The 27,839-nt window shown below is 41.6% G+C and overlaps 2 protein-coding genes across 18 annotated transcripts in view; both read left to right on the plus strand.

Moving 5' to 3' along the window:
- Positions 1-658: 658 nt before the first annotated feature.
- Positions 659-8,588, plus strand: LOC101283601 (rho-related GTP-binding protein RhoG-like). Its single transcript, XM_004275748.4, has 2 exons — positions 659-880; positions 5,139-8,588. Exons 1-2 carry the CDS (start codon positions 779-781, stop codon positions 5,727-5,729), a joined length of 693 nt encoding a protein of 230 aa, XP_004275796.2. The 5' UTR covers positions 659-778; the 3' UTR covers positions 5,730-8,588.
- Positions 8,589-12,045: 3,457 nt separating this feature from the next.
- TAF1 (TATA-box binding protein associated factor 1) overlaps positions 12,046-27,839 on the plus strand; it is a 103,186-nt gene continuing 87,392 nt past the window's right edge. For 8 of the 17 annotated variants that reach the window (XR_007474914.1, XR_007474913.1, XM_033439061.2 and 5 more), the window contains exons 1-9: positions 12,047-12,245; positions 13,263-13,377; positions 13,516-13,632; positions 16,975-17,094; positions 18,210-18,451; positions 18,819-19,037; positions 19,429-19,647; positions 20,001-20,208; positions 27,333-27,509. Coding sequence is in view for 14 of the 17 variants with exons in the window: in XM_033439061.2 (XP_033294952.1) it covers positions 12,066-12,245; positions 13,263-13,377; positions 13,516-13,632; positions 16,975-17,094; positions 18,210-18,451; positions 18,819-19,037; positions 19,429-19,647; positions 20,001-20,208; positions 27,333-27,509 (1,597 nt within the window). In the remaining 3 variants the exon portion in view is untranslated. Of the gene's footprint in view, positions 12,246-13,262; positions 13,378-13,515; positions 13,633-16,974; positions 17,095-18,209; positions 18,452-18,818; positions 19,038-19,428; positions 19,648-20,000; positions 20,209-27,332; positions 27,510-27,839 lie in introns of those variants that run through there. The other 9 variants (XR_004486487.2, XM_049705075.1, XM_033439070.2 and 6 more) reach the window with 5 other exon arrangements.

Consider the following 27,839-nt stretch of genomic DNA (forward strand, 5'->3'; position numbering starts at 1 on the left):
GTCCATCAATAGATGAATAGTAGCTAGACAAGTCGAATTCATGGAGACAGAAAGTGGATTAGAGGTTGGTTTTCAGGGGCTGTGGGAAGAGGGGAATGAGCAGCTATTGCTTAGTGGGTACAGAGTTTCTATTCGGGGTGATGAAAAAGTTTCAGAAATAGACAAGGGTGATGGTTCCACAACATTGCGAATGTACTTAACGCCACTGGATTGTACACTTAAAAATGGTTGAAATGGCAAATTTTGTTATATATATTTACTACTATTTTTAAAAATTAATAATGTAATATATCAAAAACTATTGAATTATACAATTTAAGTGAGTGAATTGTATGGTATGTGAATTTATATCTCAATAAAGCTGTTAAAAAAAGTGCATACTGTATGATTTCATTTATATAAAACTCTAGAAAATGCAAACTAATATATGGTGACAGCTACCTTAACTCACTACCACATTTTCTTTTATCGCCTCCGTTTTTACTAACACTTTTTCAGTTCCCTGACTGCCTCTTTATGTTAATATTTGTCTTGAGGAGAAAACAGCGGTCCGGGGAGGAGGAAGCGGCCTCACTTTGTCACGGGAAATGTGAAGCTCGGGGACCTCCGAACCGAGGAACTGGGACCCCAGAGATCCTTGATTACCCAAAGGTGTAGTTTAGAAGCCAACGACTTGCAGAGCACGCGGCGGGCGCTAGAACTCCATTTCCCAGGAGGTCGCGGGGCACCGGAGGGAGACTGCGTCCGACGACGGGGGCGGGACTCGGTAGCTGCCCGGATGTGGCGCCGAGCCCGCCGAGCCTGCCCAGCCCAGCGAGAGACGCTTGGGAGGCTCTGCCAGCTGCGGTTCAACAGCGCGGGAGGACGACTAGTTTGCCGGGTAATCCTTATGGAGAACCACCCCCCCCAGGAGGCCCCCTCATCCGCTCTTTTCTCTTCGAGTCTCCCCATCCCCGGGACGGTTACCTTAGTATATGAGCCACTCCTTGGATGGAAGGGATTTGAGAGTGGGATGAGTTGTATGTATAGCGGGGGAGATCGAGCCAGCTCTTCCTATTTGTGAATCCGACGTGAGGCACCTCTCTGTCCCAGGCTCACGAGTCCATCTGAAGTCCCAGAACCAAGGACCCTCGGTGGAAAGGATGTGAGGGAAAGGCCGAGCGGGCTTGCGGTGGCTATCGATGGGTCACTAGAATTGCCTCTCTGGTTAAGTTTCCAAGCGCAGGATAGTCTTCCCTGGCTCCGGGTTGGGGAGTGTTCACATGGCTTCCTTCGCCCTGGGGTGTCTTTGACTGGACTTGAACCAAAAAGTCAGTCTTCAATGTGAAAAAGCTTCCCGGATTTAGTAGATAACTAAGTTGCAGAAAGTAGTGAATAAAAATGAGGGTCTTCTGCTGAATTGTCTTAGTTTCAGAAAGTTAGAGTGATTTCAAGTGGGTTTGACTTTTGGAAAGGGTGAGACTTGGGGGGAGAATGTGCTAGAAATAGTAATACTCTGAGCTACATTCTTGTCTTTACTGCTACTGGGTCTTTTTTTAAAATTTATTTATTTTTGGCTGCATTGGGTCTTCGTTGCTGCGCACGGGCTTTCTCTAGTTGCGGGAGCGGGGGCTACTCTTCGTTGGGGTGCGCGGGCTTCTCATTGCAGTGGCTTCTCTTGTTGCGGAGCACGGGCTCTAGGCGCCCCGGCTTCAGCAGTTGTGGCACACCGGCTTAGTTGCTCCGCGGCATGTGGGGTCTTCCCGGACCAGAGCTCAAACCCGTGCCCCTGCATTGGCAGGCGGATTCTTAACCACTGCGCCACCAGGGAAGTCCAGTTATGGGGTCTTTTATGTTGTGCCTCTAACCTAGGAGAAAAGTGACTGCTGGGAAATGTACATGTGAAGAAGGATGCTTTGTCAGATGAGAATGGAAGATTTAGAAGAAACTGTAATTCCAAGGTTAAAAGTGAATGCCTTCTGAGGTGTTGGTCTCTGCAGCTCCAGGCCTCTTCCAATTTCCAGTCCTAGAGGCATATTTAGTGATCTCTGAGCTGAGGTGATGTCTACTTTACAGTGCTATTATGAAGCTTAAATAAGATATGTGAAAGTATTTTACACAATGCCTGTAACAGGCTCTCAGTTTTTAATTTCCCCTTGTTTCCTCATAGCAACTTATTTTTCTCTGGACCATGCTTTACTGTGTATTATTGTTTACCTTTTTATAGAAGTCCTGCCTTTACCCTAAGACTATAAACTTCTATCATCGTTCTTTATTTTTTAACCCTTCTTTGAGTCTCTCCTAGCAGTGCATTGTGCATAGTAGTGCCTGGGAGAGTGTGTGGATAGTGGTGGTGATGAGGGAAAAGCTGTGGGTGATCTGTAACCGGACAGCATTGTGCTGGATGCTGGAGCTGAACGAAACAAGCTTTTCTCATATGGGTGATAAACAGAATATTTGCCTCTCTCTTGTAACTCCTAGCCTTCTCTCAGAGTTCCCAGCCCTTTAAAAAGTATTATTTTTATTTTTAGTATTTTTAACCATTTTAAAGTGTACAGTACAGTAACTATATGCACATTTTTGTGCAATAGATCTTTAGAATTTTTTTATCTTGAAAAACTGAAAGTCTATACCCCTTAAACAACTACCCATTTCCCCCTCCCCCTGCCCCCGGCAACTACCATTCTACTTTCTGTTTCTATGAATTTGACTATTCTAGATACCTCATATAAGTGGAATCATGCAATATTTGGCTTTTTGTGACTGGCTTATTTCACTTAGCATAATGTCTTCAAGGTTCATCCATGTTGTAGTGTATGAAAAGATTTCCTTTTTCTTTTTAAGGCTGAATTATATATATATGCATATATATTTTTCTTCTTTATCCATTGTCCATCGATGGACATTTAGGTTGCTTCCATCTCTTGGCTATTGTGAATAATGATGCAATGAACGTGGGTGTGCGATTATCTCTTTGAGATCCTGTCTTCAATTCTCTTGGATTATATTTTTTAGTCTTATTTTTAAACTTGTTAAATATGGAGAATTTCAAATATACACACAAGCAGAGAAAATCGTATAATGAATATGTGGGCTGAATGAATGAGTCAACTGTACAAAGCAGCCCCCCCACTTCTGCTGAACCTTCCCTTTCTTTGAGAGTTTGCTATAGGTGAGGATGTTTTGGTTTTGTTCAGACCTGGGATGTTCTAGGTGCATTTCATCATGTAGGCCTGGTATTTATTATATATACCAGGAGTACTGGTAGACGTAAACAAGTAGAAAAGAGTGTAGATGGCTCTTCCTAGTTATAGAGGTGAGGAGCTGAACTTCGGATGCAAAACGGTCTTTGTGCCTAAGAGTTTTGCTCTGGTTCAGCAACCCCCTCAGATGCACTGTTGTCACTTTGAGCAGAGACACCGGATGATACCTAGAGGCGGCTGGAAAGATGAGTTGTACAGGGAGTGATTGCTATCAGAGGCAAAAGAAATTAATCCAAACTGGGAAAGTCAAGGAAGGCTATTCTCAAGGAGTGTGGTGGTGACTTTGCCCTGTTTCCATTGACCTTGTGTGTTTGATCCTCATGCGTATTCCTAGATGGAAAAAGACAGCTATGGTCAGTGAGTCTTCTGGGATGATTGCCTACTAGAGCTGAATCAGGCTCTGGACTTTTAGCTGTGGGACCTGTGCCAAGGAAAGGAAGCCTTCTAGGTGGAACGCCTCACTGGGCAGAGCTGGCTGTGTGAGGAGAGAGCTACCCCTAGCGGGCCTGTGCGAAGCATGCTGAGAAGGCCAACTTTTTTTTACCTTCACCCAAAATGAGCTGTTTTGTTTTGTCTGGTTTTTGTCTATGATATGGACCTAATGTAGACCTTAGCTAATAAGACAGCAGGATGGGGGAATGTGTCTATTCCCCCACATTCCCAAGGTGAGAAACTAATTGATTCTCAAATTTTTTTCCATAATCAAATACATATGATAATGTGTCCCCTTTCCTCCATGTTCGGACACTTGAAGTTAGTGCCGTGAGGATTGGATCTGAAATTAGGGTACTAGTTAAGAAGCTAAAGAAAATGGAGTGCTGTGGAGGCACTGACACAGTAGGGCATTGACAGAATATTAATAAGGGGATACAGACATGGGAGCTCATAGTAAACATGCTCCTTGGAGATCATCTGTGTTGTACCATTAACTCGCAAATACTTGATTCATGAAGAAATGGACGAGAATATAGTGGTGTTATGACCTGTAGTTTTACTCAGATAAGGTCGGAAGGGGTGAGACCCCCTGATTTGTCTAGCATTGTACTCACATTATAGAACTTTTGCCTTCCCCGGCAGATTAGTAATTTCTGTGAAGTCATAGTAGCTTCTAACACTTAATGAGTACTTCCTATGTGGCAGGCACTAATAAGTACAGCACATGCATTCTTTCATGTAAGCTTCAGGTTAAAAACTTGCCCGAGTTTCACAAAGCTTAGGAAAAGAGAGGACTGGTTTTCGACTCCAGGAGGTCTGACTTCAGAGTCTGGACTCTTAGCCACTTCTCTATATGGTTGAGTCTGACTGGCCTACCTTTCTCTCCAATATTATGATGTCACTTTTTCAGGAACAGAGTGTCCTTTGCTGAGTCTATAGCCACAGACCCAAAGTAAGAGACATGTTTCCTTTCATTTCAACCTTGGGAACCTTCTTTCTATACCAATTTTTTTGTTTTTTAATTAGTTAACATTTATTTAGCATCTGCTATATTTTAGAACCTTTGATACTGTATATGCAGACCTTATGACGATACTGCAACATAAATAACCTATCTTGTTGGGCTCACAGTCCTTTTTGAGAGTCTGATGACAGCTTTGGATCTTCTTTCCAGAAAAATTTCCTTATGCACATAATATTGCACATAACTGCAGAGGTGGCTTCTAGAATCTACTGAAGCTTATCCTCTAGCAGTCCATGGACTCCATGGTAAGAATTCTTGCCCTCTGCAACCTTTCGCAGCTGACTCTTCCATAGTGTTAAGAGGCCAGGCAAGTGGCGGTGGCGGTGGGGGGGGTCTCACCTCCTTTCTTTCTTCTCAGAGAGAAATGTTTATACGGCTTAGGCTCCCTAAATTAACCAGACGTCTGTGAACATTCTTTCTTTCTCTCTTGTCTGTAGGACTCCAAGGGAAGAATGCAGACGATTAAATGTGTGGTTGTAGGAGATGGGGCTGTAGGTAAGACCTGCCTCCTCATCAGTTACACAACAAACGCCTTTCCCGAGGAGTATATCCCTACTGTCTTTGACAACTATAGTGCCCAGACATCTGTGGACGGCCAGATCGTCAGCCTGAACCTGTGGGACACAGCTGGCCAAGAGGAGTATGACCGACTGCGAACACTCTCCTACCCCCAGACCAATATCTTCGTCATTTGTTTTTCCATTGGCAACCCATCTTCTTATGCCAATGTGAGGCATAAGTGGTACCCAGAGGTCTCCCATCATTGCCCCAATGTACCTGTTTTGCTGGTAGGCACCAAGAGGGACCTGCGAAGTGACATTGAGACAGTGAAGAAGCTGAAGGAACAGAGCCTAGTGCCCACAACTCCTCAGCAAGGCACTTCCCTGGCTAAGCAGGTGGGGGCTGTGAAGTATCTGGAATGTTCAGCCCTGATGCAGGATGGGGTCCATGAGGTATTTTCAGAAGCTGTCCGGGCTGTGCTTTACCCTGCCACAAAGAAGAACAGCAAGAAGTGTGCCCTCTTATAGCTTTTGGGGTGCTGCTTGGGGACTGCACCTAAGGAGAATAAGGGGGAATTCCTTTGACAGCATTTAACAATGCCAGCGTGAGCCACTTATCTCTTCCCCTGGAAACCCTAGACTCCAGGTTATTCAGCTTTTGGAGGAACAAGGAGAGGCTAGTTTGCACTTGGCTGCTTTGAAGTTTGGTCTGAACCTTTTGGAGGAAGTTTGAGAGAGTGAGTGTGTGTGTCTCTCCTGTCGAAGTGGTAAGAGGAGATGCCACCAAGTGCTGTTCTTTTCTGTCCTGGCCAGGCCACGACTAAGCAGAGCAGCCTAGCACTGTTGTTTGTAGGCTTTTGCTTGGCTGTTTAAAATCTAATTTCAGCGTTCCTGGCTGTATTTACCGTTGAGCAAGTGCCTCACAGAAGGACAAGGTTCTCCAAATTTTCAAATCATTGCCTTAAGCTTTCTGATATACTAATTTTTGGAAACCATCTTATGTGTGATTCCTGGGTGTTCCCAATGTTGACATGCTCTTTCCATTCTTGAGAGGAGATATTTTTGCAATAATGGTTAAGCAGCATTTCTAGAGTTCTGTGAGATGGTAATAGATGTTTCTTAAAAGGGTTCTGTGGTCAAATAAGGCAGGAACCAGTGATTTAAATAATGCCGAATAGTTTCTTCTACTGCAGGAAGTTATAACTTTTAATAAGTATGCAATATTTCCCAAACTTATTTCACTGAACTTTTGTTTTTTGGCCCCATGCAACACCTATTAACATCTCTGGGAACACAGTTTCAGAGATGCTGGATTACAAGGGACTGGGAATTCTCATGGCGGAGACTGTGAAAAAAGCATAATGTGGTCCTGTTCTTTGTGCTGTTTCCCTCTTCATTGCCTTTGAGAGGAATGTTTACCAGCCATGGCCTTGTTATTGGTTCCTCTTCCATCCTCAGGAGGTGGGTTTGGCACTTAGTCACGATAGTATATTGGCTGTGGGATCTGATGTTCAGATCTGCTCTTGGATTCTGCTAGCACAATAGGCACGGTGATGTGTAATGAACAGTCCCTCTGAAGAGCTGTGTCTCTGAGGCTTCTGTGTGGCTCTTTTTTCTCTCATCATCCTTCCGCTTGAAGGAAAGACCACTGAAGATTAACCCCCTAAATAAAACCAATGAAACGACCAACGAAATAAAATGTCCTGCCAGTCACTGTCAGGGGGTTCTGTGATTCCCTCTGATACTTCTCTTCTGCTGTCATTCCTCTGAGTCACTATAAAGACTACCTTGCTCTCCTCCTGTTCCTCCCGCCTCTGTATATCTCCCTGTGTGTTTGTTCAGCCCTGTGTGCCTTTTGAGGTTGCTCCAAGAGAGCTGGGGTACGTTGGGTTTCCAGGCCGCAGGGCTGTCGTCGCCCTTGTGATGGTGTTGCTGGAGTTGCTCAGCCTGCTCTCGGGGTGGAAGGAGTCAGATTCCATATCCCAGCGGGCCTGCTGCTCCTTCTCCCTAGTTGTATTTTTGACCTTCTTCATTTGATATGGAAGGAAACCTTAACTTCTCTACCTGGCAAATAGTGGTTGACAACTCCACCGTGCACATATCCTCTCACCCTGCCAGAACAGCATGGGATTTTTGAGAGTTTGGGAAATGGAGCTAAAAGGAACACATACCTCCCCTTGGGGTGGGTGGAGTGCCTGAGCTTCGCTCTGTGATCATCTTGCTGTTGCTCTTTGACGGGATATGATCAGAGTAACCTCAGGCTAACTGAACCTCCTGAATAGGGTTGCCAGATAAAATACCATAATTGTTTAGTATAAGTGTGTTCCGTGCAATATTTGGGACACACTTACACTAAAAAATTATTTGCTGTTTATCTGAAATTCAAATTTAATGGGGCATCCTGTATTTTTATTTGCTAAATCTGGCAACCCTACTCTTGGAGAACCTGGAAACTGGAGGTCAAATATCAAGTATTGATAGAAGATAAAAGGTTATGTAGGCACTTCCCTGGTGGTCCAGTGGGTAAGACTCTGCGCTGACGATGCAGGGGGCCCAGGTTTGGTCCCTGGTCGGGGAACTAGATCCCGCCTGCTGCAACTAAGAAGTCCGCCTGCCTCAACTAAGACCTGGTGCAGCCGAAATAAATAAATAAATAAATATTTTCTAAAAATGGTTATGTAAATTCTCTATTCTTCCTCCTTTTCTTCTGGTTGCCTTTTCCCTCACGGTGGACTAGTGTTTTGTTTTCTTTTTCCTTCATGACTGTACCCTCCACTTCACATAGTACTTCACTGGTGTATATTTCTACACTGCTGATTGTCTAAAGCTGTGGAGGATCCAGGATGAATACTGTTGTCCAGCGCTTGCCTTCTATCTCAGGTCCAATGTATTGTATCTGTTTTCCAGTGTGTGACTCAGGGCCTCCTGGGGGTGGCAGGGATTATGTATGAGAAGTGAGTCAACTGGAAGAGGGTGAGGGTGGACCTCCTCAACTAAGGCCCAGTAGCACTTTGGAAAGTGGGGCTGCTGTTACAGTAACGTGGCCACCGTAGAAGTCAACTGGCTTCTGGGCACTGTGCCCACTGCCCTTGGGTAGAGTCACTGGGTTTTCCCAAAGGCAGCCAAATGAAAGTGTATTCCAGTCTCAGGATGTTCTGATTGATGCCACCTTGGGTGCTCACGGGACTTCACGGTTCAAAGGGGTTAGAAACATGGCTGTCACCTGGGTCTCTGGGAACTTTCTAATTAGCTACTGAAATCTTTTAAGTTGGCTTTTAATTTAATAGTGCCTCCTGCTCTCCCTTTGCCTGGCAAATTCCCAAATGTAAGCCTGGGTTTGGTTTGGGCAAATTTGTGTCCTCTAATAAATGGAGGTGTGATCCACAAGTCTGAGAGAGTGGTTTTGTATTGGTCTGATTTAGTAGTCTTAAGCATACACTGACATCTTGGTTTTTATACTTGAAAGGAATTTGTATGAAGACTAACATGCTAATATCACTTTTAAATTATTCATAAGGAATGGTAATAAACTTTTCTGATTTTACTGGGTCCATCGTTTTCTAAAAATCAAAGCAATTCCTCCCCACCACCCCTTTGCTTTGAGTGGTTTCTAAATGCTTTTCAGCTTGCAAAGGATGAAATAACTATAATTGTCATATTGCACATGGCACCTATGTGTAGCTGTGCTTATTTCTCTACATCAGATAATCAGGGTAAGGAACTGTCTGCCCTGCTAACATTGATTGTCTAGTTCCTGCCCACCCCCTACCTATTCATCCCCAGGATTTAGCTTCATTTCCTGGTTTTCAATAATGACAGACCAGTTAGTTCCCTGTTGGTGATTTTCCTCACTTATTACACTACATTCAGTAAACAATTATCAAGCTCCTACTGTGTTACAGGCTTGACTGTGCTAGGGGCTGGGTTGTGAAGATAAGATATATCATTTAATATTTTTTGCCTCTTCCAGTTATCTCAGAAAAATCTTCCCGTTTGTTATAAAAATGAACTAGGGAATTCCCTGGTGGTCCAGTGGTTAGGACTCTGTGCCTTCACTGCTGAGGGAGTGGGTTCGATCTCCTCCCCCCCAAAAAAACACAAAGAACCCCCCCAATCCTGGCTGGCAACTGTAAATAGCGCTGGTGAGTAAAGAAGTGCAAAACCATGTTTTGTGTTTTTTTAAAAACAGCTTTATTGAGGTATAATTTACATACTGTACAATTCACCTATTTCAAGTGTACAATTTAATGATTTTTAGTAAATTTACCGAGTCATGCAACCATGACCAAAATTAAGTTTGAGAACACTTCCATCACCCCAAAGAGATCCCTCATGCGGTTAATCCCCGTTCCCACCCCCAGCCCTAGGCAACCACTAATCTTTGTCTTTTCTGAACATTTCATATAAACGGAATCAAACAATACATGGGTATATAACGAAAAAGAAGAGATAAGAACATACTCATTTGCATATATTTTCAAAAAGAAAAAGGAAATACAAATAGCGAATCATGCTGTACATCTGAAACTAATGTTAATGTCAATTACGCCTCAATTGAAAAAATAATAAACGAAGGATAAACCAGAAATTAATGAAAATGGTTACAGGGAGTGGGTGACAATGGGGCAGAGAGCGTAGGCATGGGAGCAAGACTTCTCTGGAAATAGCTTTTTAAATAGTTTTGACTTTGAACCATGTAAAAGTTTACATTTTTTAAAAATAAAAATTTTATAAAATTTTTATCCTTTTTATTAAAAAGGACAATAAAAGCAAATCCTAAAGTTGAATACAAACGGAAACAACTCCACAGAGGAAAAAAAAAGATTCACGTAATTTTTAATAGGATATAGTCTAAGGACAGAAAACTGCGAAGAACTTCTGAACTTTACTTAGGTTAATTGTTGGTAGTGGTATTGGTCTTGTAATTCTGAAAAGAGTAATATATTGGTGTTAGGAACCAGAGTTTTCATTGTAAGAGAAGCAAGATACAAATATGAAATGGGGAACGGCGAGGGAGAACCCTGTGGTATTAGATTTGAATCGAAGGTATTAGTATAAACTCATTAATTAAAAATTTTTTCTCTCTCTCCACTGAAAGGGCCTACAAGCAATGATGACCCAGTTTTGTTTTTAAAAAAAAATATTTATTTGGCTGTGGCGGGTCTCAGTTGCGGCACGCGGGATCTTTAGCTGCAGCACGCGAACTCTTAGTTGCTGCATGTGGATCGAGCCTGGGCCCCCTGCATTGGGAGGGCGGAGTCTTAGCCGCTGGACCACCAGGGAATTCCCGATGCCCCAGTTTCTAAACACCATTCCCCACTAAAAGGAACCAGGGCTCCTTGGAGAAATGGCTTATATCAGATCCAGGACAGGGAATGCACAGAGTGAGCCTGGAACATCTTGTGCCAAAAAGCAAGGAAGTGCTCAAAGACTAATTGGGGTCATGTCAAAAGGACACAGGAGCCAGAGTGAAGTGGTAACCATTGGACAAATTTGTAACAGTTTGAGGATCAAAAAGGATAATGATGGTGTTAGATTGTAACACATTAAAATAAAAATACAAGAAAGGAGATAAGAAAAAGGAAAGTTCTTTACTGAATAAGTCCAGTTAATAAATGTAGAAGGAATTAAGAATTAGAAAAATCACCCTTTTGCACTCTTCCAATATAATTGATTCAGGCAAGGATCATCGACGGATGCTAAAACCTTTGGGTGCAAGGGGACAGGGAACAGAATATTCACAGAATTTCAAAGTACCACCCCATAGGTTATTTACTAATACAAAAGGAAAAATGTGTCATTGCGACGGAGAGATCTGGTGGACACCTTTTTGAAGTGATCAAATTTAGTATCACCAACATTGGGACAACCTGACATTGTGCCTTCTGATGACCGGTAAGATATTTAACCGGAATCACTTTGAAGAAAAGATTAGACGAATTCAGCATATAGAATATTTTCAAGACAACTTCCCTTCCCTTCAAGACAACTTCCAAATACGTACGGTCATGCAACACAAAGAAAAAAGCTGGTCGATTCTGGATTGAGAGACTAAAGGGAGATAAACAAATACAATGCATGAACCTTGAGTGGATCCCGGATTGAAATGTAAAATGCTCCAATTAGGACAATTTTGGAAATTTAAATACGGACTGTATGTTAAATGATATTGAATTAATGTTAAGTTTTAAATATGTGCTAATGGTATTGTGGTTGTGTAGAAAAAAGTATTTTTAGGGGTGAAGAATCACGTAACCCACTTTTAAATGGTTCAGGAAAACAAACCTAGCAAAATGTTAAAACTGTGAATCTAGGTTAAGGTTCGCCTGTTCGTTTTACTTATCTTTTAGTTTCACATTTCCCGGAAAAAACAGGGGGGGAGAAAGTCCATTTCTAAGGGTAAATTTTAATTCAAAACAACTAACTGCAAAGGTACCTTTGGCACACTGCCAGTTTCTCTTTGGAACGAAACAGTACAAGAGGAGACAACACAGACGAGAAAAACCGGTTCTAATCCTTACTTCCATGTCCTGTGGCGTGGTTACCTGCGGTTACCAGTACGTAGATCACGTGACCTAGGAAGCACTCTCCCCCCAGTGCACTGAGACAGCTCCTGCTTAGATAAGTGGAAGGGGGCGGGAGCGAACGTTTTCTCTGACTAACCGCTTTTCACAGATCCAGCCTCCTGATCGCATATAGTCCAATCAAAAGCCTCTAGTAATGTAGTGACACCAATTCTCCTTTCTCGTAGGACTGGCGGCCTTTCCGGTTCTGTTTTTCTTTATTCCGCATCCGGTAGGGGCTGGTAGGGTCACTGAACTCTGTGAGTCACTTCTGGTCGACATGACAGTTTATTTCCGGACTATGGGACGAGGCTGGGGTTTCCTCTTCCCCGTAGCGGCTGCCCGCATCGACGCCGCCATCATGTCAGACACGGACAGCGATGAAGATTCCGCTGGAGGCGGCCCATTTTCTTTAGCCGGTTTCCTTTTCGGCAACATTAATGGAGCCGGGCAGCTGGAGGGGGAAAGCGTCTTGGATGATGTGAGGGGATGGGCGTGGGGATAGGGCTGGGGGTGGATCGGCTAAGGAAAAGGTGGAGTGAGGAGAGTTGAGTGGTCTTAGGAACTGGAAAAAGAGGGCGATGCGGCCCTCCCCCAGTGAGAGGGCGCCCTTAACGTACGCGAAGAGGACCAGAGAAGCGGTTGCCATGCTAGCAAAGATTGTGCAGTAACGGAGAGCGAGGGGGCTCAGTTTGGGCGAGGGTGGAGACAAGAGGAGAACAGTAGGCAAGCTCTGGGACGTCAGCGGCGCTGATATGGGTGGCTTTGGAGCTAGTTAGATGGAGAAATAGCAGCTTAACCTAGTGAGAGTGCTTTCAAACCTTTGCTGCGAGAACTTTGGAGATTCTTGAAACTGCGTTTGTGCCATCGCTGGCTAGAGGAGGCTCTAGAGCGAGAGGACAGGACCTGCACCAAATCACGTGGTTCAGGTCCCAGTTCTTAGAACAGCCAGTGTTCCAACTATCCAGGGCAGACCCCTTCTGGTCCCAGTGCACTTCTTACATAGTTTTCCCACCGTTCACTGACATTCATGAAATAGTTTCTTGCGCCTGACACTCACCTAGCTTCATTTAAGTTCGTCTCCCCAAGGAGAAAATACCAATATTCCTCATTCCCTGCAACACACAATAAAGACAGCAGTAAAGTTCTTGCCTTGCTTTCTCTGATCGGAATGACCTCAGTTTCCTTAGCCTTTATTCAGGCAACTGCTGTTCCACTTATTTAGTCTTGGTGGGTGTTCCTTGAATAATCTTTCCTTACATTAGTTTAAAGGATGGTGATGAAATTGGACATGATGTGTTAATAAAGATCTGATCAATGTGGAGTTTAGTGGAAGATGTACTTTACAGTTCTCAGATGTGATGCTGCTTTTAGCACGCTGCCGAGTCGTTTTTCAGATGGATTTATAGCTTTGTCGTGGAACTGGGAAATAAGCCTTGTGGTGTGGGAAACTTAGGTTTAGGTATTGTCTTTGATTCTGGTGCTGTCCCTTTTTCAGGAGTGTAAGAAGCGCTTGGCAGGCTTGGGGGCTTTGGGTCTGGGCAGCCTGATCACTGAACTCACAGCAAATGAAGAATTGATCGGGACTGACGGTGCCCTGGTAAATGATGAAGGTGAAGTCTGGGTCATGGGGAGTAAGGTGGGGGAGGAGGCTAGCCACTTACTGTACATGTACTTTTCAGTGGGAATTATCTAAGGGAGCGAAAGTTTCTTGCTCTTTGTTTAGATCTACCTCCCCTTTTTATTTATAGGATGGATCAGGAGTACAGAAGATGCTGTGGACTATTCAGACATTAATGAGGTAGCAGAAGATGAAAGCCGAAGATACCAGCAAACAATGGGGACCTTGCAGCCCCTTTGCCATGCAGGTGATTCTTTGGTGCCATCAGTTAAGAGCACTCCAGTACATTTTCTTGCTGTGTAGTCCAGTTTGTTTCTATCCAAGCTTTCTGTCGTTGTTTCTGCTCTTTATGTCTTTGCTTCTCTCCCTTTGTCAGCTCAGTTCCAAGTAGCTGCTGTCCTCTTTTGTGTTCTGGGGCAGCGTTACTATACTCAGGCTTTTATTCCTCATACTGGTTAGTCCCAAATTCTTGGTGAATGCCAAATAAGGATGATAATTCTTTTCTCCTTATCATCTGGTACTTGAGTACCTATGGGGTTCACAGTACTGTTTTAGATGCTATTTAAACTCAGTCTTTGTCCTCAAGGAATTGGTAGTTGAAGAAAGATTAAGTATGCTATGTTGTATATAAACAAGCACATGTATTTATCGGCTCAGCTTCTGTTAATCACTCACTACCTGTATGCCGACACAGTGCGCTTAATGCTTGCTTACAACATGGGTTTTCCTCCTAGTATAAGGTGCTACATTATAGAATCAAAATGTCAGAGTTTGAAGGGGTTTTAGTGATTATTTATTCTTAACCTCATCATAGATATGGAAACCTGGAACTTCAGAAAACTTTAATAAAATGTGGAACTTTATCAAAATTTCTGTAGTTACTAGTGGCAGACCTTGACTAATTCAGCATTTCAGTTTATTAGGCATTGAGCACCCGTTATGTGTTATAAACTGTGATAGTAAAGTACAAAGATAATAAAATCCATTTTCTGATTTTTGAGTAGCTCGGCTTTGTGGTCTGGAACCTAGACTTGCTGATCCTAGTTCATTCTTTCCACTGCCCTGTACTACCTTTCACTGTTTGGGACTTTTGTATGAAGTTGTTCACTGTTTATTCATTATCCACCTCTTTGAATTAGATTTCAGGCTGCTGAGAAGTATAGATAAAACCTTGGTAAAGAGCTGAACTTAGTTTCTTCAGAGCCAGTTAATATATTTGGGTGCTTCTTATATAAAGAGAATTAACTGCACCACATACACAAGAAGTAACCTAGAAAAATAGAAGGTACAGGCCTTACTTTCAGGGATATTGTTATCATTTGGGGAAGGTGAGATAAATGACTGCAAAACATAATTATTCATAATAAGAAGACATAAACCAGTTGCCAGCTCATATTTCTGTATAGAGTGTTATACTTAATTTTGAAGGGCTGCCAGACTAGCTAAGTCAAATAGCATAACTATTTGTTTGAGCACCCTGACTTAGGCTGAGGGGGAGGTGGTAGCAGATCTGATTTTTCAGGGCATGTTATAGTTTTCAGTTTTGGATTTGTTGTCTTGGCTAGGGATGGTAAGGAAGAGGATAGGTGGGGGGTTCTTAGTTGGGTTGTGTGAGCTGGCCTCCTGGAAAAGGAGGATGCTGTATTTGATAGAGTCTCAGTACTGTGGGAAGCTCATTTCCAAGTTCTCTTGTCCTCTGAGGGTACCTTCATCTATGCCCTTAGCTTCCTCCTTCCCTGGCATTGGCCCTTTCACATGGCTTGATTGATAAGGGTGTTTCTTTGGAATAATTAGAAGTAGATGGAGGTCATTAGAAGAGGCTTCATGGAGGTGAATTTTGAGCAAAATTTTGAAAGATAAGGTTTGATGAAGAGGTCGCAGCAGGGCATTGTGGTTTGGAAACATGGCTTGCATAAAGGTTGGGAGATAGAAATAAGCAAGTAGTGTGGGGGGAATTGGCCAGCAAGTTTTCTTGGAAGGAGTGGAAAACATACACCAAATAGTAAGAACCAACCATAGAGCAATTTGACAGCACCTTTATGTACGCATTACTTGGGGTTTGCTGCCATAAAGGATTGTAAACTGATATAGATTGTTGAGTAAGAAGCAGGATGGTATAATGAAAAGAAGATGGACTTTGGAGTCAGAATGTCATAGGTTCAAGTCCCAACTCCATATTTAGTTTGACCCTGGGAAAGTTGCTCAGTCTCTGAGGCTTGGATTTCTCATTTGTAGTAATCCGTCAGTTTTCTTTCTGCAATAAGTGTATTAATACCTACCTCATTAATAGGACTTTGGTGGGAATTCAAGTTCATTATCACATGGTATGAAAGCACCTACATAGAACAGTGTCGTGGTGGATGCTCTATAAATGTTAGTTGTCTTTCCTTCCTAAATGAAAATGAAAAGTGATGCTTGTTGCTTTGGGGTTTTGATTAGAAAAAGGGTGAAGGGGCAGACTAACTTGGAGACAGTTCTTGTGGGCTAGATGTAAAGTTATCAAAAGTTATCAAGGTCTGGAATAGGGTGACAGTTGTGGAAAATGATAGGCATTGTCAGACTTGAGAGTTGCTGATAAAACATCGGTAGAACTTGGTGAGTGAGCAAGCCTGTTGGAAAGACACTGTTGTTAAACCAGGCTTGAATTCTGACTTTTGTCACTTAAAACTGTATGGCCCTAAGTCACTTCGCTTCTGTATCTCAGAATAATGCCTACTTTGTAGCATTATTGGGAGGATTATAGATAAAATAGCTAAAAGTACATGGCACATAATGGGAGCTCAGTGAATAGAAGTTGCTATAATGACTACTATTAATGATTGATTGGAAAAGGTGTGTTGGGGGTAAGAGATTGATGAAGGAGACAGGAGGCTAAAATCATAAGCTGGGAAAATGAGGATGGAGGTGGTATTGATAGTAACAAAAGGGAATTTAAAAGAGTTGAAGGATATTTCAGTGTGATACAGAATGTGGTGGTTGAATATATGAATGGAAAAGCTCTTCAGGCAGCAGAACATGCAGTGCAATTGTAGAGGGGCTAAGTCAGGGCAAGACTGAACAGATTTGAGTTTAGTCTGGATAAAGGTGATTCTTTAGAAAGGGAATGGAGAGTGTATAGAGGAATAAAAGCAGAGTGTTCAGGACTAAGTATTGAGTGATGCCATTGGTTAAAGGGTAGTGAAAAGAATAACAGACTATAGAAGGTAGACAGAAAAAAATGTGTCAAAGACTTGGGAGGTGAGAAAAAAAGTCCAGTCTTAAGCTGACAGAGGAAAGAAGAATGTTCAATTCCGTTATGAGATTGAGTAGCATGAAAATAAAGGAACAGGGTTTGACCAGGAGAAGGAGCAAAGGTTTTAAACAGTTCTTGGGAGCTTCCTAAATTCCTGTGTGAGATATACATGGTGTTCATAGCACTTGGCAATATGGTGCCATCTCTTTCTGAAGGCAGAAACTGCATCTCTTGTGTGTTGTCAAGGCATCTGCCTAGTTCTTCATGTGGTGCTTTAAATTCTTGAACGACAAGGGAGCTCAAGGCTGTTGTGTGACATTCTGGATATTGAGGAGATCACTTCCTTGGTTTTATTAGATTATGATGAGGATGACTATGATGCTGATTGTGAAGACATTGATTGCAAGTTGATGCCTCCTCCACCTCCACCCCCAGGACCAATGAAGAAGGATAAGGACCAGGATGCTATTACTGGTGGTAAGTAGAGACTGTCTATTTTTGTCTGAGGAGCAAGTTCCATTCCTGGTCCAAATTTTTGGCATGCTCATAGTGGGCTATTAAAATTAAGCTGCTAGGAAAGGACACAACTTCTAGAAGTGATTCATACAATTTTCAAATTTCAGTATTAAAGGGAAATTTTACTTTTAAAACATTTGGCAACAGTATTTTAACATGTGCTCAAGAAAAAGTAGTTTAGGTCAGTGTGGTTCTCAAATCTGGCTGCCCATCAGAATCACCTCGAGTCTTTTAAAAAAATACAGATTTCTGAGTGTCACCCTTGGAGAATCTGATTCAGAAGATCTGAGGTAGAGCTCAGGGATTTCAGAGAATTCCCCCAAGCAGTTTCTGATGCAACTGATCTGTACTGGTATTTGGAATCTACCTGTTTAGATGACTCTCTTTAAAAGAAATGATTAAATAGGAAGGCACCTAGAATGTGTATAAATCATTTAGAGCCACCTGTCAGAGTCAGAGATTTCAAAGGCAGGGTCTTTAATGATCGTCTCACCTATTCCTATGTCTGCAACAGCAGTAAGTAACCCTGTTCTAGGCTAGAAGATTGGGGAAGAGCAGTATCTTTGATCTCCTGTATTTTGAGGCTTATGTCAACCTAAGTGTCTCCTATTAGAGTTTTAAGCCATTTCCTTTTTAGTCTGCAGGCTAAGTAGCATTTGTGGCATAGATCTTATTTTATGCTAAATAATTTCATTGTTACCCTGTGGGCTTAAAAAAAATCTCTCCAGTTTATGGGTCCCTGAATTGGACATAAGGCCTGACTGGTATAAAAGTGTTATGTAATTTTTCTATTGGTCACATTTCTTTAACCTAATATACTTACAGAAAGTAGTAAATGTAGTAATAGTGTTTGTTTTCTCTCATCACAACCCCAGGGTACCAGGTACAAGGTGAGTTGGGGATGGTGGGAGATAATGAGTTGGAATGAGTTTTCTGGGTTGCCTACTAGTAATCTGGGTGCTTGGAACTGTATCCCCTGCCATTGAGCCATGCTTAAGCCTAGAGTGGGTGTTGGCTGAATTTGAGGAAATATGCTCACAGTTACATGCCAAAGGGGTTTCTCTTCCTTGTTGCAGTGTCTGAGGATGGAGAAGGCATCATCTTGCCCTCCATCATTGCCCCTTCCTCTTTGGCCTCAGAGAAAGTGGACTTCAGTAGTTCCTCTGACTCAGAATCTGAGATGGGACCTCAGGAAGCAACACAGGCAGAATCTGAGGATGGAAAGCTGACCCTACCATTGGCTGGGATTATGCAGCATGATGCCACCAAGCTGTTGCCGAGTGTCACAGAACTTTTCCCAGAATTTCGTCCTGGGAAGGTACTTTCTATGGAGAATGTCCACATTGCAAACCACTGCCCTCTTGTAGATACTGAGTTGTGTTGTTAAGATATTGAATATGGAATGGGTAGAATCTAAAGGTTTCCTTTTTTTAAGTTTTGTGCATTGATAGTACATGTGATTTATATAGTTCTCATTAGAAATTGTCCTTTCTGTTTAAAAAGAACTAATCCAAATTATTAATGAACACTTTACTTTCTTGGCAGATGTTATAAATCTGAGTTCAGCATTTCTTGATCCCTCCCTCACAGTTGAGTAGAATCCTCAAGGGAGTTTCCAGACTCAGAGCTACTGTTTTCGTATCTGACATTGAGTCTCTGACATAGAAGCACGTTTTGTGTTCTAGGTGTTACGCTTCCTACGTCTTTTTGGACCAGGGAAGAATGTCCCATCTGTTTGGCGGAGTGCTCGGAGAAAGAGGAAGAAGAAGCACCGTGAACTAATACAGGAAGAGCAGATCCAGGAGGTGGAGTGCTCAGTAGAATCAGAAGTCAACCAGAAATCTTTGTGGAACTACGACTACGCTCCACCACCACCTCCAGAGCAGTGTCTCTCTGATGATGAAGTAGGCAAAGTAGAGATCTGGAATTAAGACCTAAGAGGGGAACAAATGAGTTCTCCCTAGCTTATGTCTAAATTGAAAATGATACCTTAGCAGGTAGTGTCCTGTGCTGATTATCATTAAGTAATCACGATTTCAATCCCAGTGGCTGTCCCTTCCCTGTTGTAATAGAAAAGTATTGGGGACAGGCAGATGGTGATACACTGATGAGTAGGAAAGTTGAATGATAGAGTATGCCATGATATACCTCCATTGTTTACATTCGAACTCCAGTCCTGTTCAAGAATCATCCTTACGGCTCCTCTAAGTTCCCCTCCTGCCTCTTAACTCCCTGTAGCCTTAGGGCATCTGGGATCAGGATATCTTCCTCCCCTTCTACTTTATTCTGTTACAGATCACAATGATGGCTCCTGTGGAGTCCAAGTTTTCCCAGTCAACTGGAGATACAGATAAAGTGACAGACACCAAGCCAAGAGTGGCTGAGTGGCGTTATGGTCCTGCTAGACTGTGGTATGATATGCTGGGTGTTCCTGAAGATGGCAGTGGGTTTGACTATGGCTTCAAACTGAGAAAGATGGAACTTGAACCTGTGATGAAATGTAGAATGATGGAGGTAAGTAACACTGGTATGTAAGAAAGGAATCACTGTGCCCAGAGCCCTATCAGTTTTACTTTACTTTTCAACTGGGGAGACACTGGGTAGGGTTTCCTTGGTGGGAGATTGAGGTGTCCAAGCCTTTTGTTTGGTGTGGTATATCACCCTAGCAACTTGGCCCCACTGCAAGGATTCTGTTTGTGAGATGAGTGCTGTGCCAGACTAGGAGTGGGAGGAGGCAGATACCCCTTTGTTATCAGGTTCTTCTCTCAAGTCAGGGACCACACTTGATGTATCTGTTGTGGCATTTGGAGTGGGAACTCTGACAAGTGACCATTCAGGGATTTGTTGTTCCTCTCCTACTTGTGTAGGACTTCAGGAAACTTGAGGAAAGCAGTGGCACTGATCTTCTGGCTGATGAAAACTTCCTGATGGTGACACAGCTGCATTGGGAGGATGATATCATCTGGGATGGCGAGGATGTCAAACACAAAGGGACAAAACCACAGCGTGCAAGCTTGGCAGGCTGGCTTCCTTCCAGCATGACTAGGAATGCCATGGCTTACAATGTTCAACAAGGTGTGCATCTATGCCCGCTGAGTCCAGCACAAACTGTCCTTCATCTCAGTCATCTTAAGTAGGCTTAGCTGTCATCTTGGCTGCTGAGGGACAGTGAAATGTTTTGGATCTGAGCCCTGATTCTAGTCTGTAATTTTTTTTTACACTGTTAATGAACTAGGTTGGACTCTGATTTCTCATTAGAAAAATGTGAAAACTACTTTGAAGTTAAAGATCTTTCTGAACTGTAACAATGCTTTTATCTTTATAGTCTACTTTTGTTTCCAAAGGCCCTTTATCTTTATCGTTCTACAATTTGCTTTTTTCCTTCTTAAATACACGTGGACACTCAAAAAAGGTATGCTATGCTTAATGTAGAAAACTGTGAAGATACAGTACAGTGTCAAAAATCACTGGTAATCCTACCATCTAGAGACTATCAGCTTTAACATTTTGGTGTATTTTTCTTTCAGTTTTCTGTCTTGTGTGTGTATGTAGCTGAGCTCATTCAATTTTACATGTTGTGCTTTTCACATAATGTAATATTATTTTACGTCATTTAAAGCTCTTCATAAAAATGTTTAATGACATGGGAAATTCATTTTAAATGGAAAAAAAAAACCCAGATATGAAGTGGCATATTTGATAACCTGTTTGCATAAGTGAAAAAGAAAAACACACTGTATAAACAGAAAGTTTACTAAAAGGGAATATACTATGGGATTTACAGTGGTTCCTTATAGTTTGTAAGATCACAAACAGCTTCGCAGTTTTCTTTATACCTTTTGTGTATTTTCCAGATTTTCTTGAGTTAATCTGGATTGCTTTTATAATTCAGAGGAAAACCAAAAATGTCTTTTAAATCTAAGAAATAGTTTTTTTTCTTTTTCCTTCCCTTTTTTTTTCTTAACATCTGTATTGGAGTATACTTGCTTTACAATGGTGTGTTAGTTTCTGCTTTACAACAAAATGAATCAGTTATATATATACATATGTTCCCATGTCTCATCCCTCTTGCGTCTCCCTCCCTCCCACCCTCCCTATCCCACCCTCCCTATCCCACCCCTCCAGGTGGTCACGAAGCACCAAGCTGATCTCCCTGTGCTATGCGGCTGCTTCCCACTAGCTATCTACCTTACGTTCGGTAGTGTATATATGTCCATGCCTCTTTCTCGCTTTGTCACAGCTTACCCTTCCCCATCCCCATATCCTCAATTCCATTCTCTAGTAGGTCTGTCTCTTTATTCCTGTATTACTCCTAGGTTCTTCATGACATTTTTTTCCCTAAATTCCATATATATGTGTTAGCATACGGTATTTGTCTCTCTCTTTCTGACTTACTTCACTCTGTATGACAGACGCTAGGTCTATCCACCTCATTACAAATAGCTCAATTTCGTTTCTTTTTATGGCTGAGTAATATTCCATTGTATATATGTGCCACGTCTTCTTTATCCATTCATCCAATGATGGACACTTAGGTTGTTTCCATCTCCGGGCTATTGTAAATAGAGCTGCAATGAACATTTTGGTGCATGACTCTTTGAATTATGGTTTTCTCAGGGTATATGCCCAGTAGTGAGATTGCAGGGTCGTACGGTAGTTCTATTTTTAGTATTTTTAAGGAACATCCATAGTGGCTGTATCAGTTTACATTCCCACCAACAGTGCGAGAGGGTTCCCTTTCATCCACACCCTCTCCAGCATTTATTGTTTCTAGATTTTTTGATGATGGCCATTCTGACTGGTGTGAGATGATATCTCATTGTAGTTTTGATTTGCATTTCTCTAATGATTAATGATGTTGAGCATTCTTTCATGTGTTTGTTGGCAGTCTGTATATCTTCTTTGGAGAAATGTCTATTTAGGTCTTCTGCCCATTTTTGGGTTGGGTTGTTTGGTTTTTTGTTATTAAGCTGCATGAGCTGCTTATAAATTTTGGAGATTAATCCTTTGTCAGTTGCTTCATTTGCAAATATTTTCTCCCATTCTGAGGGTTGTCTTTTGGTCTTGTTTATGGTATCCTTTGCTGTGCAGAAGCTTTGAAGTTTAATTAGATCCCATTTGTTTATTTTTGTTTTTATTTCCATTACTCTAGGAGGTGGGTCAAAAGGATCTTGCTGTGATTTATGTCACAAGAGTGTCCTGCCTGTATTTTCCTCTAAGAGTTTGATAGTTTCTGGCCTTATGTTATGTCTTTAATCCATTTTGACCTTATTTTTGTGTATGGAGTTAGGGAGTGATCTCATCTCATACTTTTACATGTACCTGTCCAGTTTTCCCAGCACCACTTATTGAAGAGGCTGTCCTTTCTCCACTGTACATTCCTGCCTCCTTTATCAAAGATAAGGTGACCATATGTGCGTGGGTATGTCTCTGGGCTTTCTATCCTGTTCCATTGATCTATCTTTCTGTTTTTGTGCCGGTACCATACTGCCTTGATTACTGTAGCTTTGTAGTATAGTCTGAAGTCAGGGAGCCTGATTCCTCCAGCTCCGTTTTTCGTTCTCAAGATTGCTTTGGCTATTCGGGGTCTTTTCTGTTGCCATACAAATTGAAATTTTTTGTTCTAGTTCTGTGAAAAATGCCAGTGGTAGTTTGGTAGGGATTGCATTGAATCTGTAGATTGCTTTGGGTAGTAGAGTCATTTTCACAATGTTGATTCTTCCAATCCAAGAACATGGTATATCTCTCCATCTATTTGTATCATCTTTAATTTCTTTCATCAGCGTCTTATAATTTTCTGCATACAGGTCTTTTGTCTCCTTAGGTAGGTTTATTCCTAGATATTTTGTTTGTTGCAATGGTAAATGGGAGTGTTTTCTTGATTTCACTTTCAGATTTTTCATCATTAGTGTATAGGAATGCCAGAGATTTCTGTGCATTAATTTTGTATGCTCCTACTTTACCAAATTCATTGATTAGCTCTAGTAGTTTTCTGGTAGCATCTTGAGGATTCTCTATGTATAGTATCATGTCATCTGCACACGGTGACAGCTTTACTTCTTCTTTTCCGATTTGGATTCCTTTTATTTCCTTTTCTTCTCTGATTGCTGTGGCTAAAACTTCCAAGACTATGTTGAATAAGAGTGGTGAGAGTGGGCAACCTTGTCTTGTTCCTGATCTTAGTGGAAATGCTTTCAGTTTTTCACCATTGAGGACGATGTTGGCTGTGGGCTTGTCATATATGGCCTTTATTATGTTGAGGAAAGTTCCCTCTATGCCTACTTTTCTGCAGGGTTTTTATCATAAATGGGTGTTGAATTTTGTCAAAAGCTTTCTCTGCATCTATTGAGATGATCATATGGTTTTTCTCCTCCAGTTTGTTAATATGGTGTATCACGTTGATTGATTGGCATATATTGAAGAATCCTTGCATTCCTGGAATAAACCCCACTTGATCATGGCGTATGATCCTTTTAATGTGCTGTTGGATTCTGTTTGCTAGTATTTTGTTGAGGGTTCTTGCATCTATGTTCATCAGTAATATTGGCCTGTAGTTTTCTTTCTTTGTGACATCCTTGTCTGGTTTTGGTATCAGGGTGATGGTGGCCTCGTAGAATGAGTTTGGGAATGTTCCTCCCTCTGCTATATTTTGGAAGAGTTTGAGAAGGATAGGTGTTAGCTCTTCTCTAAATGTTTGATAGAATTCGCCTGTGAAGCCATCTGGTCCTGGGCTTTTGTTTGTTGGAAGATTTTTAATCACAGTTTCAATTTCAGTGCTTGTGATTGGTCTGTTCATATTTTCTATTTCTTCCTGATTCAGTCTTGGCAGGTTGTGCATTTCTAAGAATTTGTCCATTTCTTCCAGGTTGTCCATTTTATTGGCATAGAGTTGCTTGTAGTAATCTCTCATAATCTTTTTTGTTTCTGCAGTGTCAGTTGTTACTTCTCCTTTTTCATTTCTAATTCTATTGATTTGAGTCTTCTCCCTTTTTTTCTTGATGAGTCTGGCTAATGGTTCATCAATTTTGTTTATCTTCTCAAAGAACCAGCTTGTAGTTTTATTGATCTTTGCTATCGTTTCCTTCATTTCTTTTTCATTTATTTCTGATCTGATTTTTATGATTTCTTTCCTTCTGCTAACTTTGGGGTATTTTTGTTCTTCTTTCTCTAATTGCTTGAGGTGCAAGGTTAGGTTGTTTATTTGAGATGTTTCCTGTTTCTTAAGGTAGGATTGTATTGCTATAAACTTCCCTCTTAGAACTGCTTTTGCTGCATCCCATAGGTTTGGGGTCGTCGTGTCTCTATTGTCATTTGTTTCTAGGTATTTTTTATTTCCTCTTTGATTTCTTCAGTGATCGCTTCGTTATAAAGTAGTGTATTTAGCCTCCATGTGTTTGTATTTTTTACAGATCTTTTTCTGTAATTGATATCTAGTCTCATAGCGTTGTGGTCGGAAAAGATACTTGATACAATTTTAATTTTCTTAAATTTACCAAGGCTTGATTTGTGACCCAAGATATGATCTATCCTGGAGAATGTTCCATGAGCACTTGAGAAAAATGTGTATTCTGTTGTTTTTGGATGGAGTGTCCTATAAATATCAATTAAATCCATCTTGTTTAATATATCATTTAAAGCTTGTGTTTCCTTATTTATTTTCATTTTGCATGAACTGTCCATTGGTGAAAGTGGGGCTATGAATGTGTTACTGTCAATTTCCCCTTTTCTGGCTGTTAGTGTTTGCCTTATGTATTGAGGTGCTCCTATGTTGGGTGCATAAATATTTACAATTGTTACATCTTTTTCTTGGACCGATCCCTTGATCATTATGTAGTGTCTTTCTTTGTCTCTTCTAATAGTCTTTATTTCAAAGTCTATTTTGTCTGATATGAGAATTGCTACTCCAGCTTTCTTTTGGTTTCCAATTGCATGAAATATCTTTTTCTATCTCCTTAGTTTCAGTCTGTATGTGTCTCTAGGTCTGAAGTGGGTCTCTTGTAGACAGCAAATATATGGGTCTTGTTTTTGTATCCATTCAGCCAATCTGTGTCTTTTGGTGGGAGCATTTAGTCCATTTACATTTAAGGTAAGTATCGATATGTATGTCCCTATTCCCATTTTCTGAATTATTTTGGGTTCGTTATTGTAGGTCTTTTCCTTCTCTTGTGTTTGTTGCCTAGAGAAGTTCCTTTAGCATTTGTTGTAAAGCTGGTTTGGTGGTGCTGAACTCTCTCAGCTTTTGCTTGTCTGTAAAGGTTTTATTTCTCCATCAAATCTGAATGAGATCCTTGCTGGGTAGAGTAATCTTGGTTGCAGGTTTTTCTCCTTCATCACTTTAAATATGTCCTGCCACTCCCTTCTGGCTTGCAGAGTTTCTGCTGAAAGACCAGCTGTTAACCTTTTGGGGATTCCCTTGTGTGTTATTTGTTGTTTTTCCCTTGCTGCTTTTAATATGTTTTCTTTGTATTTAATTTTTGACAGTTTGATTAATATGTGTCTTGGTGTATTTCTCCTTGGATTTATCTTGTATGGGACTCTGTGCTTCCTGGACTTGATTAACTATTTCCTTTCCCATGTTAGGGAAGTTTTCAACTATAATCTCTTCAAATATTTTCTCAGTCCCTTTCTTTTTCTCTTCTTCTTCTGGAACCCCTATAATTCGAATGTTGGTGCGTTTAATGTTGTCCTAGAAGTCTCTGAGACTGTCCTCAGTTCTTTTCATTCTTTTTTCTTTATTCTGCTCTGCAGTAGTTATTTCCACTGTTTTATCTTCCAGATCACTTATCCGTTCTTCTGCCTCAGTTATTCTGCTATTGATCCCATCTAGAGTATTTTTCATTTCATTTATTGTGTTGTTCATCATTGTTTGTTTCATCTTTAGTTCTTCTAGGTCCTTGTTAAATGTTTTCTTGCATTTTGTCCATTCTATTTCCAAGATTTTGGATCATCTTTAATATCATTATTCTGAATTCTTTTTCAGGTAGACTGCCGATTTCCTCTTCATTTGTTAGGTCTCTTGGGTTTTTATCTTGCTCCTTCATCTGCTGTGTGTTTTTCTGTCTTCTCATTTTGCTTATCTTACTGTGTTTGGGGTCTCCTTTTTGCAGGCTGCTGGTACATAGTTCCCGTTGTTTTTGGTGTCTGTCCCCAGTGGCTAAGGTTGGTTCAGTGGGTTGTGTAGGCTTCCTGGTGGAGGGGACTAGTGCCTGTGTTCTGGTGGATGAGGCTGGATCTTGTCTTTCTGGTGGGCAGATCCAAGTCTGGTGGTGTGTTTTGGTGTGTCTGTGGATTTATTGTGATTTTAGGCAGCCTCTCTGCTAATGGATGGGGTTGTGTTCCTTTCTTGCTAGTTGTTTGGTATAGGATGTCCAGCACTGTAGCTTGCTGGTCATTGAGTGAAACTGGGTGCTGGTGTTGAGATGGAGATCTCTGGGAGATTTTCGCCATTTGATATTATGTGGAGCTGGGAGGTCTCTTGTGGACCAGTGTCCTGAAGTTGGCTCTCCCACCTCAGAGGCACAGCACTGACTCCTGGCTGCAGCACCAAGAGCCTTTCATCCACACGGCAAGAACCTTTAGAAGGTATTCGGGAAGAGGAATCAGAGGAAGAGTGTGGAAGCCGAACTTTGTGAGGTTCCAGAGCACAGACACGTACACACCTCCCGTCTCCTTCACCAGCATTTGCACCTCTGCTTCTTGCTGCCCTCAGAGGCCGCGAATCTCTGCAGAGCACGCCCAGTTCCTTATTCAGGCCTGTGCCCCGCTGTGGGCGGAGGTCATGGGAAGGATGCGACTGCCGGCTGACCTGGAGCTGAACCTCTTTCCTTCCTTCTATCTAAACACTTTATTAGTTACATAGCAGTCATACTTGGATGTTTTCATAATTTACCAATAATTATTGTATTTTAAATATAACATTTTACTACATTTATTGTTAGCGTATTTTACCATATCATTTATTACCATAATTTATTTAATCAGTCCATTACTAAACACTTAGCTGTTTAAATTTTGACTATTATAAAAAAACATTGCAGTGAGCATTTTTGTCTGCAACATTTTTTAAAATACACTGTATCCACTAGGTTCCTTTTCAGTAGCCACATGAGTAACTACTAGCATTTGCTCCTTTTCCCTTTGCTAGAATTGAAGGGGGCATAAATGTTTTGTTTGTTATTGTTTTCTCGTGTTTTGACTAGGTTTTGCAGCAACCCTGGATGATGACAAACCTTGGTACTCCATTTTTCCCATTGACAATGAGGAGCTAGTATATGGACGCTGGGAGGACAATATCATTTGGGATGCTCAGGCCATGCCCCGGCTCTTGGAGCCTCCTGTTTTGACACTTGATCCCAATGATGAGAACCTCATTTTGGGTATGGTACTGGCTGGGTCAGTGTTTCTCCTCCATAATTGACAGCTTGCTCTGCTAATGTCGGGGGCAGGAGCAAATCAGAAGGGTTGGGAAGGTCAAGACTAGAAGCTTCTTGATAGCAGTTTGAGAGAGCAAAGTTGTGGCTGTCAGTTTCTAGTATTTGTGTATTGTTTAGGGAAAACTCATAAGATAGGAATGTTGGAAAGTAGTACCTTGGAGATGTCAGGAGTGTAGTTTGGTTGGAGTTGATTATGGACTAGAAGTGGTCTGGAGAAGGATGAGAAATCTGGTTAGGAATTGCAAAGGTGTCATTAGGAAAGGTGAATCTTAA

The sequence above is a fragment of the Orcinus orca genome, chromosome X (assembly GCF_937001465.1).
Source record: "Orcinus orca chromosome X, mOrcOrc1.1, whole genome shotgun sequence".
Taxonomy (NCBI): Eukaryota; Metazoa; Chordata; class Mammalia; order Artiodactyla; family Delphinidae; genus Orcinus; species Orcinus orca.

Excerpts from the sequence above, each read along its gene's own strand:
- LOC101283601 (XM_004275748.4), top strand. The coding sequence starts at position 779 with ATGTGGCGCCGAGCCCGCCGAGCCTGCCCAGCCCAGCGAGAGACGCTT. Across the intron at positions 881-5,138 it reads GAGGACGACTAGTTTGCCGG|GACTCCAAGGGAAGAATGCA; the intron begins GTAATCCTTATG and ends TCTTGTCTGTAG.